Source organism: Schistocerca gregaria, chromosome 1, assembly GCF_023897955.1.
Source record: "Schistocerca gregaria isolate iqSchGreg1 chromosome 1, iqSchGreg1.2, whole genome shotgun sequence".
Taxonomy (NCBI): domain Eukaryota; kingdom Metazoa; phylum Arthropoda; class Insecta; order Orthoptera; family Acrididae; genus Schistocerca; species Schistocerca gregaria.
Window position 1 is genome coordinate 831,664,141 of NC_064920.1, and position 17,292 is coordinate 831,681,432.

The 17,292-nt window shown below is 38.2% G+C and overlaps 1 protein-coding gene across 5 annotated transcripts in view; it reads left to right on the top strand.

Annotated features, from left to right (window-relative positions):
* The window catches only part of LOC126272043 (E3 ubiquitin-protein ligase Bre1), a 263,497-nt gene extending 246,486 nt beyond the window's left edge, over window positions 1-17,011 (top strand). For all 5 annotated transcript variants that reach the window (XM_049974561.1, XM_049974569.1, XM_049974584.1 and 2 more), the window contains 3 exons: window positions 5,332-5,524; window positions 11,008-11,102; window positions 16,083-17,011. In XM_049974561.1, the coding sequence (XP_049830518.1) occupies window positions 5,332-5,524; window positions 11,008-11,102; window positions 16,083-16,364 (570 nt within the window). In that variant the 3' untranslated portion in view covers window positions 16,365-17,011. The remainder of the gene's footprint in view (window positions 1-5,331; window positions 5,525-11,007; window positions 11,103-16,082) is intronic.
* Window positions 17,012-17,292: the final 281 nt, after the last annotated feature.

Consider the following 17,292-nt stretch of genomic DNA (forward strand, 5'->3'; position numbering starts at 1 on the left):
TAGTACCCCAAGGGAAGAGGTGGTTTCATTGACATCCTTTATGCCAACCCCTGATGCCTTTTTGTGTAAGTTGTCAGGGATGGAATGTCTGAATTGTTTTCCTCGGCCATCCATAAGAAACCCTGCATGATTTAAGTGTTCAGTGCTTGGTGTTGGAATCCTGACCTCCATCGCAGAGGCATCAAAAGAATGTGTGAGACATGATTAAGGAGTCGACGTCACGACCTTCCCTTGTGTGACCCAACCACAGGGCTGAATAGTGGTGAAATTTGGTCGAATCTGACATCATTAAGCATTACTGAGCATGAGGGTGACATTGCAGTGCACCATGCATTTGTACCATTGCAGAGGAAGGTTGAGGGCACCTTTGAGCCACATTTAACAATTCTGCATTGAAATCAGGGTGGTTTCATGAAAGTGACCCTTTAATTATTTTGCACAATGAGTTAGTGATTTCCACATTCTTCTTTCCTGACGAGTCTCTTATCAGTCCACCTAGTGTTTAGCATTCTTCTGTAACAACACATCTCAAATGCTTCAGTTGTCTTCTTTTCCAATTTTCCCACAGTCTCAGAAATATCTTCAAGTTAAGGCTTAATTAATGTATTGTTATTGATTGTAATAATGTTATGAAAAGGATAGTTGTTACTCATCATATACCAGGTGTAGATGGTGCTAGCTGTTAGTGTAGGACCCTTGCAGTGCCATCTACTTCCTGTAACGGCTGACAACGAATGTTGACACACAGTAACCCAAGTTCCATACATCAGTATCAGTTTCAAAACCGTAAACATGTCGTGTTTTGTGCCTACAAATTACGATTTGTGGACAGCATTGACTTTCTGTTATCATTTGAAGAAAATTGCTGCAGGATCACATTGAATGCTCATCGAAGCTTTCGATGAACATGCTCTTGAGAAAATGCATTATTTCAAGTGGTTCAAAAAATTCAAAAGTGGTGATTTTGACATGAAAAATGACGAGCATGGGAAACCACCAAAAGAGTTCAAACTCAACAAATGGGAGGCCTTATTGGATGAAGATGATACTCAAACTCAACAGGAACCCATGAAACAATTTAATGTGTTGCAGAAAGCCATTACTGATTACTGTTTGGTTGAAATCTATGGGATGGTGAAGAAAGTGGAAAAATGGGTTCCGCGTGAACTGAAAGAAAGACAGCAAGAAAATCGAAATACCACTTTGAAATGTTGCTCACAAGATGGAAAAGAAAGTTGTTTCTCCATTATATAGTGACAGGTGGTGAAAAATGGGTATATTTTGAGAATCCTAAGTGTCGTAAACCGTAAGTGAATCCAGGCAAACCATATAGACATCCACTGCAAGACCAAATTGCTTTGGAAAAAAGACAACACTTTGTTTAGTGGGATCAGAAGGGTGTCCTCTACTATGAGACGCTGAAACCTGGTGAAGCTGTTAACACTGATCACTACCAATAGCAAATGATCAATTTAAATCAAGCATTACATGCAAAACGACCAGAATATGGAAAAAGGCAACACAGTCATATTCCTCCATGATAACGCCCCATCATACACAGCAAAACAGGTCAGGGAAGCATTCGAGGTGTTCAGTTGGGAAATACTAGGCATTTGGCTTATTCTCAAGACTTGGCTCCATCTGATTATCTATTTGCATCACTCGTACGTGCTCTCATTGAACAATGCCTCAGTTTGTATGAAAATGTACGAAAATGGCTAGCTGACGGGTTTGTTTCAAAAGAACAACTCTCTCTTTGGCATGGTGCTCCTAGTCTGCCGGAGATGTGGGAGAAATGTATAAATAGCAATGGGGATTATTTTGAATAAAATATTGTTCATCAGTTTCAAAAACAGAGGTGTAATTATTGCAACTAATTTCCAGCTTCATACTGCTACACTTTGTAGATGCTGAGTTTAGATAGGCACAACAAAAAGACTGTCACAAAATGAGTTTTTGGCCAACAAGGTCTTTGTCGAAAATAGACAACAGATGGACGCACGCGCGCGCACACACACACACACACACACACACACACACACACACACACACACACACACACACAGAGAGAGAGAGAGAGAGAGAGAGAGAGAGAGACTGACTGGTCTGGCTTCTGCAGTCAGAGAATATGGTCTCCTGTGTGTGTGTGTGTGTGTGTGTGTGTGTGTGTGCGCGCACGCGCGCTATCCTTTTCATAATAATATTGTTACATTCCATCATGGATTTTCCGTTGTTTGATAGTTGATGGTAAATGAGCCCAGTTTGTCTGACGTCTTTGTTTTAGACACGAAATTAGGAATTCACATGTTATAGATTTTCTTAAAGGTCTAATCTCTGTACCGTTTATGTTACTGATGATAGCAGAGTTTGAAGATGGAAATGTGAAAATGTTTACATACTTTTTATATTTTCATTCACTACTTTCTTGTGACAAATTCTGGGGTGACTCATCATTCAAGAAGAAAGTATTTGTTACACAGAAATATGTAATAATGCTAATATGTGGTGTCCATTACAGCTCTTGCTGAAAGCTCTTTATACCGTTCAGCATACTGACAACAGACTACATTTACTCTATTATGAAAATAATTGTTATCAGTCATTGACAGTTAAAAAGCATCAGTGCCATTCATAAATATAATACTGCAAGGAGAAATTGTTTACACTGTTCTTCACTTAGGCATAATGTGGCAGAGGAAGCAGTGATTTATTCAATCATTAAAATCTTTATCTGTTTACCTAGTGAAGTAAAAAATTTATAAATTATGTTGTCAACACATCCATCGGGCTCTCATCTTGGTCATCTTGGTAAGAAATTTGGTGCCTGTTACTGTCTGTAGCAGACGGTCATATACAAAACTCACTGTGCATCATAGGACCTTGAAAAATAAATATCACCACAATATGTTACATAATTTAAATTATCAGAAAAAATTTTGCATTTTCCCCACACGGATTTAATTAATGGTGATCAACGTTTGTGGAACTGTTGATGTGTTATATCAAGTTATGTTTTTTTAACAGTTAGTAGCTGTTCTTAATGGTGCACCTTGATATGCTGCGTAGATGTATGTGGCAGAGGTTTTGGGGTGTGGCTTCCTCAGAGTACAGCCCTTATGGGCATACCAAAGGCTCCGGTGCTTCAGCCTAAACCTGCACACAATTTTCATATTCCATTGCTTACATCAAAAGGGAATGAACAAGAGTTTCTGAAACTTCCTTTATTGAATCCCTGTCTCTGTAAATCTGTATTATGCTTAATTTGGTCATTCATTGCTGTTTAGTATTATTGTTTCTGTAGAGTTTTACAGTTTTTTTTTTTTCTGTCATTGGCTATTCTGTCCACCGTTGCAATAAGTTTGCAGATATCTCACCAGAGCGCACTAGAGTACGGTAACGTATCACCACCTAACGAGAGTTTCACGAATGATTAGAGGGAAAAAAGGCCTGAAATGTGTCCTGTTACTTTAGTTTCCTTGCTTGCTGATTGCGGGGTAATGTGCATTATTAGCAAGTTTCTTTTTGTGAATGTATGATACATGGGATGATACATGGGTTTAGTGAGTTTTACATTCCTGTCAATAACAGCAGCATACCATGAGTTTGGAAACAGCAGAATGCGAGGTCATTGTGCAATTTATCAGCTAAAATTTTGGAACACGCGATGAAGATTAAAGTAAAGAAACATGGTGCTTACAGACTCAATGTAAACATGAATAAAGAACAAAACTGTGTAAATCCTTGCAAGGATATACATGCAGTTTTAACAGAGCAGTGTACATTTACATCTACATCTACATCTACATAGATACTCCGAAAGCCACCATACAGTGCATGACAGAGGGTACCTTGTACCCGTACTTATTCCCTTTCCTGCTCCCCTTGCAAATAGAGTGAGGGAAAGACGACGATCAGTATGCCTCCGTATCAGCCCTAATTTCTCATATCTTATCTTCATGGTTCTCGCATGCAATGTATGTTGGAGACAGTAGAATTGTTCGGCAGTCGGCAGCAAATGCTGGTTCTCTAAATTTCCTCATAGTGATTCTCGAAAAGAATGTAGCCTTTGTTCCAGTGATTCCCATTTGAGTTTCCGAACGCCTCCGTAAAACTTACATGTTTTTCAATACTACCGTTAACAAATCTAGCAGCCAGTCTCTGAAGTGCTTTGATGTCTTTCTTCAATCTGACATGGCACAGATCCCAAACACTCAAACAGTACTCAAGAATAGGTCGTACTAATGTTCTATATGCGGTCTCCTTTGCAGGTGACCCATTCTTTCCTAAAATTCTCCCAGTAAACCGAAGTCGAACATTCCCCTTCCCAACCACAGTCTTCACACATTCATTCCATCTCATATCGCTTCACAACATTATGCCCTGATATTTAAATGCTGTCACTGTGTCAAGCAGGGCTCTAGTAATACTGTATTCTAACATCACAGGTTTGATATACTCAGTGCAACTGGGTGATTGTGTGCTCCTTATCACTTAAAATGCATATTTCTGTTACTTGGAAATATGCTTAACAAATGTGGTGTGTAAATTACCATGGTGGTTGTTTGGCTTGCTCATGTCAGCCAGTCACAGCAAAAGATTGGTGACATCATGGAAACATCACTGTTTTGTCATCCAAACTCATAAACACTGCGGTTTGAGCACACAGAACATTAACCGTATGAAGATATCAAAAATATTAAGCATGCTGCAAATGTAACATACGCAGCATTAGAGAGCTCTCCAAAATGTGTTTTTAGTATGATTTGTTGTAGTAAACTGTCGGAAAATGTGAAGTAGTGGGACAAATAAGCTACCTATAGATATTATCTTGCTGTTAGCCTTTGATGTTATTTAATAGTTGATTATGAAACAGTAGGAAGGTACGATATGTAAATGTTTGGCTAGAGTGTGGAGTGTGATATTGCCACTGCCTTCCGATCTTCGTTGTGATGACAGACTGATCTGCAGCATAGCCTGAGATGTAGGTTAGTTCCAACCAATAAATGTCATAGTCTTCACCCAGTATGGAAGGCATGAGCCACACCTGTGTGGTAGATAGGTACGGTTTCATTGCAACCTGCGGACTTTATTTGCTAAATGGAACTTATGGCTTTGAAGGTTTATAGCCTTGTGCTATACATGGGTGAGTATTTCTCTTTGTTTCATTGATTCCAGACATAGCTTTCCAAGAATACATTAACATTTTCCTGTTTTATTCTGACACCCATTGTTTACTGTTAAAAAAATTATGTCAATATAATTTGTGTGATTGAACTGTATTCATCCAGAATAGTTGTAAGGAAGTAAGAGTGATTGCGTAAAATTGTGCAGGTTGCAACACTGACATCACAGGTGGAAGCTACTAATGTCGTGGTACGGAAGTTAGAAGACAAGGAACGCATCTTACAAAACTCGCTCGCTACTGTTGAGAAAGAATTAGCTCTTCGTCAGCAGGCCATGGAAATGCATAAGCGTAAGGCTATTGAAAGTGCGCAGTCAGCAGCTGACCTGAAGTTGCATCTTGGTGAGTTAATAAGTGATTAACTTTTGTGGTAACATGACTTGAAAGGCGATTCTTTGTTATTTCCATATAGACTATTCAGATTCTTGTATGTGTTATGTGCAGTTTAATTGGGAAGGTTTATAAAATGGTAGTTATTTGGAAATGCATTTTCATTAATCAAAACATTAAATCACTAATGTTAAATTCTCCGTTCCGAAGAATAAATGAAAATAAGCAACCCCCCCCACACACACACACACACACACACACACACACACACACACACACACACACACACACACACACACACACACACACAAAACCACGACCACAGTCTCTGGCAGCTGGAGCCAGACCCAGACCCAGCTGCCAGAAACAGTTGTGCGCGCGCTTGTGTGTGTGTGTGTGTGTGTGTGTGTGTGTGTGTGTGTCGCCATGTTTCGGTTTCAGTTGATAACCAAAATTGCTAAGCTAATTTCAGATTTCACGTCCAAACCATTATCAGCTTCCCCATACACAGATTTAAAAACATGTCTTACCTCAGAATTTGAAGAATCAGAGACACGCAAAGTAAAAAAGTTGCTAACCGAAGTAGAACTAGGAGAGACAAAGCCTTCTGCTCTGCTAAGCGAGATGCTCACACTTGCTGGCACACAAGTAATGAACAATTTTTAAAAGCAATATTTCTTTAACAACTACCAACCAATACACATTCTATAGTAGTAGTTGGAGAACATATGAATCTCGAAGCAATTGCTTCTCTAGCTGGTGATTTCATAGAGATTACCGCACCCAGTCAGTCTGTTTAATTTCCATCTCTGGGTGGTAGATTTTTCCATCTGGAAAGACAGCTTTCAAAACTAATGGCATAGATTCAGAAATTTTAAACTGGGACACAATCAGGAAGCAGATTAAAATCATGGTGGCATGCACAGAAACATTCTGTGTGCTACTATGATTATAAATTCCAACAGAATGTGAAGAAATCCTCAGTGCCGTGTTTATTTATTCCTCGGCAGCCTGCTAACACTCAGGCAACTTCATGCTGCAAATTGTTCCATAATACACACATGTGGTGATTGACTGCTGAACCGCAAAATAGGCCTTTGACACAGATTTGCATGGCCATTCCTTCTTTCATATGTCTGCCAGGCAATTATTAATGTTGATTTCAAGCTATTATGTTCTGTTACTTGATGTTGAGTAAAAAAAAAAAATAATCGAGCAAAAAGCTTTAATTGCTAGTACAGTCTGCATATGTATCTATTGACAGTTTAGTGCTTTTAAATTACCCACAGCATAAATATGGAGACCTGCTAAAGAGATAATCTAACATTCTCATGGAGAGAGCTGATTTGATCCTCCTGAAGTTAATGTGCAACACGCAATCACAACAACAGGACCTCCAGTGCATGCACAAGTCAGGTGCTTTCCACCACAAAAAGTAGCTTAAGCAAAACCTGAATTTCAGGAGATCATCAGCCTTGACATATGTCATCGTAAAAGCTGCTGGTCTAGTACTCCCCGTCTTGTTCTAAAGAACCTGTGGAGATTATAGAGTCTTAAATGCTGTCACTGTGCCAGACTGCTACCCAGTGCTGCATCTACAAGATTTCAACTACCAAGTCTCCAACAGAAAAATACTCTCTAAAATTGGCCTTAGCTGAGCTATCGCCACATTCCTGTTGTGCCAGAATTTGAGCCTAAAACAGCTGTTTTTACACCATTTGGACTTTCCAAATTTTTAAAGAGGTCATTTGGTCTGTGCAGTGCAGTGCAGCATCAAATGAATATCAGATAATTCTTCTGCAACAGCTTCTTTAACGGCTGGATAAATATAATCTTAACATTAATGTGGGGAAAATGCATTTTTGGAGACAAAGTGATATCATTCTTGAATCATTGTGGGTCACGTCAAGGAATTTCACTCTTACAAGAAAAGTGAAGATAAGAACTGGTAAACTTCCACAGACATATGTTACCACATACTACAGAAATTTAACAACCTTTGTTTAACTTGTTCAAGAACACCAAGAGGGAAGGATAATCACCTGTTACATGGACTGATAAAACAGACAAATTGCTAAAAAAATTAAAAGAAAAACTATACAATGCATGCAACTCAGTTTGCTCATCTCTCAACAGATTTTCCCGTAATTTTGGTGGCTGATGCTTCAGACTATGCTACGGGTGCTTCTTTACACCAGTTACGAGAAGTAACACCTGAATCACTAGCATTTTTTTTCCAGGTCTCTCACCAACACACAACATTAACTATAGTACCTACAACCATGAGTTATTGGCAGCATATTCGGCAATCAAACATTTGTATTATCTTTTGGAAGGCAGATAATTCACAATATTTACAGGTCTCAAGCCATTAACATTTGCCTTTAAACAGCACCCAAAAAAGCAACACAAAGTAACTGTGCCATCCTGAATTTCTCAATCAGTTCCACACAAATACCCAATACCTTCCTGGAGGAGAGAATATTCCTTCTGGTACTTGTTCCAGAGTTGCAAAAATCATGTTGCCAACTAGCATTCCGTATGAGTAAATTGCAAAGGCACAAATCAGTGGCCCAGAAATGCCCAAAGTGAAAAATTCAGACACTTTTTCCTTAGTGTTTGTAACAATAATATTACCTGCTCTTACATCACAGTTACTTCTTCAGTTCTACTGGTAAACTCGGGCCATATGTTCCTCCATCCTACCATTAGCAAGTCTTCCATGCACTACATGACTTGGCTCACCCTGGCAGCAAAGGCACAGAAGACTTGATTTGACAACACTTTATTTGGCTTCCATTGAAACTAGATGTAAAGCTTTGGGCAGAAACACATGTTTCCTGTCAACAAGCAAAAATTTCAAAACATTGAACCAGGAGCTTTCAGTGAAGTTGAATTGCTTGTTGCATATACTTTGATGTACTGGGACCACTACCTAGCTCTCAAGCCTTCACCTTTCTTTTAAAATTTCATCTTGCTGTTTTCTTTCAGTTAATATACATAAAGGACTAAAAGAAAATAACAAATAAATGAATAAATAATTAGTTAAATAATTGAAATCTCTTAACAGTTATCAGCAGGTTTACACATTGGCCAGAAGGAGTTCTACTGAAAGACATCTTTGCAGAAAGTGCTACCAGCATTGTCTTATTATCATGGATTGCACGTTTTTGAGTCCCAAAAATCACCACCACTAACAGAGGATGGCAGTTTTATTAAAATGTTCACACACATGACAAAGACCCTATGGACACTGGTCAGTCAAAACATTATAACCACTACCCACCACAATTTTGGATGCCACCTGCTGGTACAGCTTGCTAATGATGCGGTAATGACAGTTTGTAAGCAGAGCAGATATGAATGGGGGTTCACCCTAGTGAAGATATTGGCTGCACGTGGGGAAATCGATTGAGGCAAGTGACTTTGACAAAGGCCAGGCTATTATTTCGCAGAGCCTGTGAATGAGTATCTCAAAAACGATGAAGCTGGTTGAATGTTCACATGCTACTGTCATGAACCTACACAAAGATGTATAAGAATGGTGAAACTACCACTAGGTGCTAAATGGTTGGATGTCCACAACTCGTTGCAGAACATGAGGTTTGGAGGCCTGTCTGCTCTGTAAAGTAGGGTAGATGGTGTTCTGTGCCATCTCTGCAGAAACAGCACAAATATTGGTGCATGCACAAGTGTTTCAGAGCACACCGTTCGTTGGAAATAGAGTTCTACAGCAGATCAGCCCTACATGTTGACACATCATCATCATCAATTAGGATTGCAGTGGGCATGGGGCCGTTGGCATTTGACCGTCAATCAATGTCGGGGCTCTGTGGGTAAAGCATATTTTCGCTACACAGTAGTTCAGTGGTCCTCTCCACAAATGCCACCATTGAGGTGAATGGCAGCTCGAAGCGTGCAGTGCGCCACAAATGCAGACTGGTGGGAGCAGTATTATGCTGTGGGAGACATTCTCCTGTGCTTGCATGGGACCTGTGGTAGTAATCTATGACACACTAATAGCTGTGAACCATCTGCATCCCTTCATGCTTGAAGTCTTGGACAGTGATGTCCTCTTTCACCGGCCTCTGTGTCTCGGAGCCAGAACTGTGCTACAGTGGTTTGAGGAGCATTGTAATGAACTCTTGTTGATGTCTTGGCAACCAAATTCACTGGATGTAAATTCTATGGAACACATCTGGGTCGCTATTGGGCACTATCACTGCATACGCAAATTAGTGGCCCATTATTTATGTGAATTACATGACCTGTGTTTATATATCTAATACCACATATCTTCACAAATCTACCAACAATCTCTTGGATCCCTGATACACAAATCAGTTATGTATTTCATTCCAAAGTTGGACAAACAAGCTACTAGGTAGGTGGTCATAATGTTTTGGCTCATAGGTGTATACCCCACATAAAAACAACTGCTTACCATGCGACTTAAAATGGTCCACTTGAACAGTGCATTGCAGCTTCAAGACAGCATTAAGAGCTCGACTTTCAGATGAGTGGTTTGCCACCTTACCAACAGTTGTAATGGGCATCTATTATTTATAAGTCAGTATAAATATCTGTTAGCCTGAATAGAGTCAGGGGTTGCCAATAATTGGAATCTAAGAAAATGACATCTAATCTATAAGACATTCACATGGGAGGTTATACCTTTATCAGCTTATAATTTTAACCATCAATAGTGAAGTAATTATTTGTCAGACTATTATTGGTAAGAGTTAAGAGGACTGATTACTTGACTCACAGTTGGGAATCACAGGTGAAGATGTGCTTGGAGACAGACAAGTTGTGCACATGAGGAATGTTGATCTTAAGCAATGTGGTATTAGCAGTGAACTTGGATAGTGTTGTTATTAGTGAGATAAGAATTGGCTGAAGAAATAGCTAATGCCTTGGATGACTAATCAGTGGTATGAGTGATGTATGTTTGAATTACATTGTGATCATACTGAAACAAACAGATTAGGAAGTAACATTTGTAAATGTGATTTCTCCCATTTACAAGGTAGTGTGCCTTCACAGTTTTTCACCTTAAGCAAAACTTTCATGTTGACAGCAGGGTGGTTATGACACCCACAGAGAATGCTATAAGTGACTGCAGTAAAGCCAGTCGATGACATGTCTGCTTTTATATTTTCTGTAACCTTTCATTGGATAGGAAATACTTGAGACAGGTAGTCTTTTGGTGTATGCTACAGATCTTGCACATTGTTCATCCATAAAGGAATGTCACATGATGTACAGGATTGGAAGTAGGAGTGACATAGGAACCTCTAAGAAATTGTGTAAGTTAGGCAGGTGATGGAGTAACTTTTTGGAAGTGAAGGCACTGTCTTGATCATAATGAGAAGTAGTTGAAATTGTGGCAATGCATATATGCGAGTTTCTGTTGCCATTAAATGTTAGTATTATTAAAGTTTAAGGTGTGATAGTATTTTTGTACAATAATTTGTTCTTATTGCAATTTGCAGAAAAATATCATGCACAGATGAAGGAAGCTCAACAAGTTGTTGCTGAGAAAACAAGTTCTTTGGAAGCAGAGGCATACAAAACAAAAAGACTCCAGGTCAGTACAGTCCTATGTTATAATTGCTCAGACATAATTTCCAGTATTTCACAGATGATTTTTGCATTATACATTTGTGATAATGGGTACTGTACCCACAAGTAATTTGTCAAGTTTGATCTTTGTCATATTTTTGTCTTTGGTGATGAACTTCATCTAATACTGAAGACACAAGACCAGAAAAGATACAGAGAGGCATGAAATAGTTCATTTGCTGCAATTCTTTAAGCAGTGCAGCCTGGACGTAGAAAACAATCTGCCAGCTACAGCAATAAGGAAAGGTAGAGCATTCTGTTGAGTCCCTGATCATGTGGGAATCTTATGGAATTAACGAGCTGATACTGGGGAAGCAGGCTCTGGTTACGCTATGCTTACAAGGCCCAAGTAGAAGATGATATTCTGTCAGAACTACTGATGGCCTGAAGACAGGTTAAGGAAGGGCAAACCTATATTTATAGCATTTGTAGACTTAGAGAAGCTTTTGATAATGTTGACTGGAATACTCTCTTTGCAGGGGTAAAATGCAGGGAGCGGAAGGCTATTTACAGCTTGCACAGAAAACAGGCGACAGTTATAGGAGTTGAGGGGCATGAAAGGGAGACTGGTTGAAAAAGGAGTGAGATGAGGTTGTATCCTATACTCAATGTTATTCAATATGTACATTGAGCAAGCAGTAAAAGAAACCAAAGGAGAACTTGGAGTAGGGATTAAAGTTTGGGGAGAAGAAATAAAAACTTTAAGGTTTGCCAATGACATGGTAATTCTGTCAGGGACAACAAAAGACTTGACAGTATCTTGGAAGTAGGATATGAGGTTAACATCAGCAAAAGCAAAACAAGGATAATGAAGTTTAGTCGAATTAAATCAGGTGGTGCTAAAGGAATCAGAGTACGAAATGAGACATTTAAAGTAGTTAGGTGAGCTTTGCTTTGTGGGCAGCAAAATAACTGATGATAGCTGAAGTAGAGAGGATATAAAATGTAGATTGTCAATGGCAAGAAAATCATTTCTGAAGAAGAGAAATTTATTAACATCAAATATAGATTTAAATGTTAACAAGTATTTTCTGAAGGTATTTGTCTAGGGTGTAACCATGTATGGAACTGAAACATGGACAATAAATAGTTGAGAGAAAAATAGAATAGAAGATTTTGAAATATGGGGCTACAGGAGAATGCTGAAGATTAGATAAGTCAGTCATGTAACCAATGAGGAAGTACTGAATAGAATTAAGGAGACAAGAAATTTGTGGCACTACTTGACCAAAAGGAGGGATCAGTTTATAGGACACATGCTAAGACATTAACACCAATTTAGTATTGGAGGACAGTGTGGGAGTTAAAAATCGTAGAGGGAGACCACAAATATGTAAGCAGATGCAGAAGGATGTAGATTGCAGTAGTTAGCTAAGGTGATTGTAGAACCACCTAAAAGCCACATCCAGACTGCCTGGCACACTGATCCCAGTCATTAATCCATGAGGCAGATTCAATAATGGCAGCCCTGAACTGTTGGGTGCCTATATAATCAGTGAATCTGTATGTGCACCATTATGCTTTTCACAGAGATCTGTGTATCTACATATCCTCCTTCACATCTCATACAAGCTGGGAACTTGTCATGATACCTATTCAGCCCATATTTCTTTAAAAGATTTGCAAGTGGAAATTCTTATCGGATATACCTTAGCTTGAAGACAAGGGACTCAAGACTGATGTTGTTACAGCAGGATACAGCTGCAGGACACTTTGCTATTCAGATTTGCAAGCTCCTTGATGAACAATTCGACTATAGTTTTTACCAGTGTGGAGTCACATGGAACATCATTACACCCCATAATGTGTTACCTGGTGTGGCAAAGTCTGGACTTCGTGATGAACATTTCAAAAGGGTTGAATATGGTTTTGAACCCTAACCAGTCCAGTGGCCTTGAAATTGTTCATCAAGGAGCTTGCAACTCTGAATAGCAATATGTCCTGCAGCTCTATCCTGCTGTAACAACATGAGTCTTGAGTCCCTTGTCTTCCAGCTAAGGTGTATCAGATAAGAATTTCCACTTGCAAATCTTTTTTAAAAAAATATGGCTGAACAGGTATCACAACAACTTCCCAGCCTGTATGAATTCCTTTCCAACACAAGCACATTATGAAGTTTTTGCTTAGCTCAGAAAGCCACATTCCACCAGTATAAACTTTAATATATAACATGTTCATCAGAAATGAACCCTCTTGATTAACATAAAATATTTAGATGCCATCAAAGCAAGAGCAGGTGGCAACATGCTGTTCTGTTTTTAAATGTGTCCAAGTGTGGTTGAGCATGATACTTGAAGTTCAGCTGCTCCATTGCAAATGGATTTCATTGGTGACAGTAGTACAAGTTTCTCTTCGCCTTTTCTTATGTCCACTACATGATCTGTCCTTGACCCTGCCTGAACATAGACATGTTCCTTCTAATCAAGCTTGGTTATTTCATTAGGAAGAACCATACCGAAGCGATCCCTAAACTTACTCAATATCTCCATCATTATTTGCCCGATCTATGGATGGTCATGTATCAACACACATGCCACATATCACTTCATACTTCATCAGCAGTGTAACTGTGTCTGCTCCCATCAGCCATGGCTTTATAATCAATAACAATGCAGTACTGAAACAAAACATGAAAGTACTAACAACAATATTTTTGTCATATTCACAGCAGGTATACCAATTATTTATTTTCTCAATTGTACAAAGTCAAGAGGGCTGCAGGGACTCCTCAGACATGATGTGTTTTACTACTTGACTTCATCGTGTATAATTATAAATTTTATACTTTTGGTGTGAAATGTGTAAGCTGGTATGAGCTTGAAAGCCATGTGCACATACAATGATTTTATAACATGGCACTGTTAGAAACTGATGAATTAAAGCACTTTGTTGTGTGTTTTCATTATTAAATTGTGTTAAAGTTGCGCAAACAGTTGACGGTGTGGATCAGTGAACTCACTTAAAGTACAGATTGTATTCAAGGAAAGACATTGGGCCACAAGTGTCAGTAAGTGATTTGAATATTACTGATGTGATATTTCAGGTTTTAAACAGATTGATTGATGACAACATGCAACAGTATTTCAGATTCAGATATCGCATACTATTTCTACAGATGTGTTGATCATCTTCAAGAGGGATTAGGAACAATAATCTGTGATGTGCTTGCTTTCTAGATGGAAATCAGACTGTGCAGTGTTTTCAATAACACATTACCTGTTAATGGTAATCAAAGTTATCATGGAGCAAATTACACATATCCTTTCCTAGTGATTCTCTGTTATCAGTACTAATCATACACATCTTTTTTACATCATCATTAATATTTTTGAATCCAGCAATTGAAGGGGAGAAAATCGTTAAACAGAAGCATATATATATATATATATATATATATATATATATATATATATATATATATATATATAAACAGAATAACATTGCTGTGAGCGAGCTTGTGTAGTAAGGGTTTTTGCTGGTAAATGTGTATAGCACAACTCATTGCCACTTAGTGCTGCCTGTGTTGTCAACCAGGCTTGTTCTGTTAATCTGCAGTGATTGTTTTTGATAGAGCCGTTTTATTCTTGTTTCATTTTCTATGATGGCAAGTTTAAGTAAACAACATGTAGCTGTGAAATCTGGTTTTCCACTCAGTAAAAATGCTGCCGAAACTGTTTTAATATGGAAAACAGCTTACCAAGATTACACTATGGGGAAAAACAAAAGTATATGAGTCGTTTGCTCGATTTAAAAATGATGACATGTCGATTGATGATAGATCTCCCTCTAGAGGTCTGTCAACTGCCTGAATCAACGAAAATATTGAAAAAACTTCAAGACCTTATGCTCAAAAACCATCAACAGACAATTGATCAACTGTCAGAGATTAGTGGGTTATCTTGGAGCTTGGTTCAGAAAATGTTAACACAAGATTTGTGGCATACAGGAGCCTGGTTCTTCCAACATGATAACGCACCCGGACACACAGCCATCTCTGTTAGACAGTTTTTGGCTAAAAATGGCGTGGTTCTGCTGCCAGATGCACCTCACTTGCCTGACCTTGCTTCACGCAACTTTTTCTTATTTCCAAGCAAGAAAGAACACTGATTGACAACATTGAAGAAGTCAACAAAAAATTAGGGAGGAGCTGTCAGCCATTTCTTAAGATGACTACAAAAAATGTTTCGAACCATAGAAGCACTGGTGGGGCAAATGCATTAGTTGTAATGGAGACTATTTTTAAGGGGATAATGGTGTATTGTAAACAATTTGAAAATCTGTAGCCTCTAAAAAATAATTTCAATTTTACCCTCTTAACTTTTAACCCACATGCGCTCTCTCTCTCTCTCTCTCTCTCTCTCTCTCTCTCTCTCTCTCTCTCTCTCAAGAAATATTTTGCATGATAAATCTGGAATGCCCATAGCAGTATCAATTACTTCCTGTACATTTGTTTCATCTGATTGAAAAGTTTTATTGCATACTATGCATATAAATACACATTTTCTGGGAATAGTAAAAAAATTGACACTTGAAGAAAAATTAGGTCTGTCAACAAATACAATGTGATAACAAATTACAAGGTTTTGGAACTCTAAAATGTTACTTCCTTAAAAGAAAAAGCTGATGGGAAACAAGTGAGATATACCTGGATGAAGAAAACAAGAAAAAATACTCAGTTTTAAATATGGTGTCTAGGTATTTGGGTTTGCAAGAAAAAATTTCATAGCAGCTAATGCAGTCTTACCTTACATTTGTATTAGACACAAAGCTCTGCCGCTGCAATAACTTTTCCTTTCCTGCAACCAATATGTTGCCACCAATCTACATTACCATTGCTCATTGATTTATGAATATGTTATCCTTATGTGTAATAAATAATTACTAAGATAAGCATATTTGTTCAGTTTTCAGTAGCTTAGACCTCTGACAATTATGTTCTTTGCAGGAAGAAATAGCACAACTTCGTAGGAAAGCAGAACGAATGAAGAAAATTGAGTTGGCAGGCACATTGGATGAAGTAATGATGGAAGAAATACGAGAATACAAAGAAACACTAACTTGTCCATCATGCAAAGTTAAACGAAAAGATGCTGTTCTCAGTAAATGTTTCCATGTGTTTTGCTGGGACTGCCTTCGCACTCGGTATGAGACTCGACAACGGAAATGTCCCAAGTGCAATGCTGCCTTCGGTGCCAATGACTATCACCGCCTATATCTTTCTACATAAATTTTTGAATCACATAGCTTTTCATCTGGGAGGATCCATTCCGTGCACAATGTTTTTCATTGAGAACGCTCCTGAGCTATTTGTTTTAAGATTTTGTTAAAGATACACATAAGATTGTATAGTTTGTCTGGTGACTGGTTTCAATAGGATTAGCAGAGCAACAGTTAAAGAATTCTATCTTTGAAAGATAAATGTAATACTTTATTACCTTGCTTTGACACTATGTTTGACCAGTTGCTTGATACAGAATCTAATGTAATGGAGATAATTGTACTCGTTCCTGTGAAACAGTAGACATTTACTGTAATTACTGTTAGACAAATTTCAAATTATGCCAAGTATTTCTTTAATGACTTAGCAGTTACTTGCATTTCACTGATTTGATTGATTGACTGACTCAGAGAGAAATACACTGTGATAAAGCAGCTGGAAGAGCGAAGGCAAGAATTATTGTTAGCACACTGGTTGCATATGTACATATATCCAACATCTTTATGAAATTACATTTGAAACATTCATTCCACATACACAGTCATTTGTTATTGAAGTCTGTTTTATTTAATACCAAAAGAGTATTAATTTATCAATGTATATATAAAACAAAATAAAGTAGCAGTTCTGTCAGTGGGCATGCCTGCTTCATAGTTCTCATGTATTATTTTTTGAACATATTTTATTCCTTTACCGTATGTGATGTTGAATAGAAAGGCAAAAAAGAACAGAAACAGTAACAGGCGTGAGATCGTATAGAAGTGTATTTATTTAATATAAAGTACAAAATTTCTGTGGTCTTCCACTTTGCAATGACTCATAGTTTCAGAGACGAGACAAGATCGGAGGCCATGTATTATGATGCAGTGAACTTCTCAAATATGTCTGTATTCACCAAAAACCAGTGTATCAGAAGCAGTGAATATACTATGTGCGA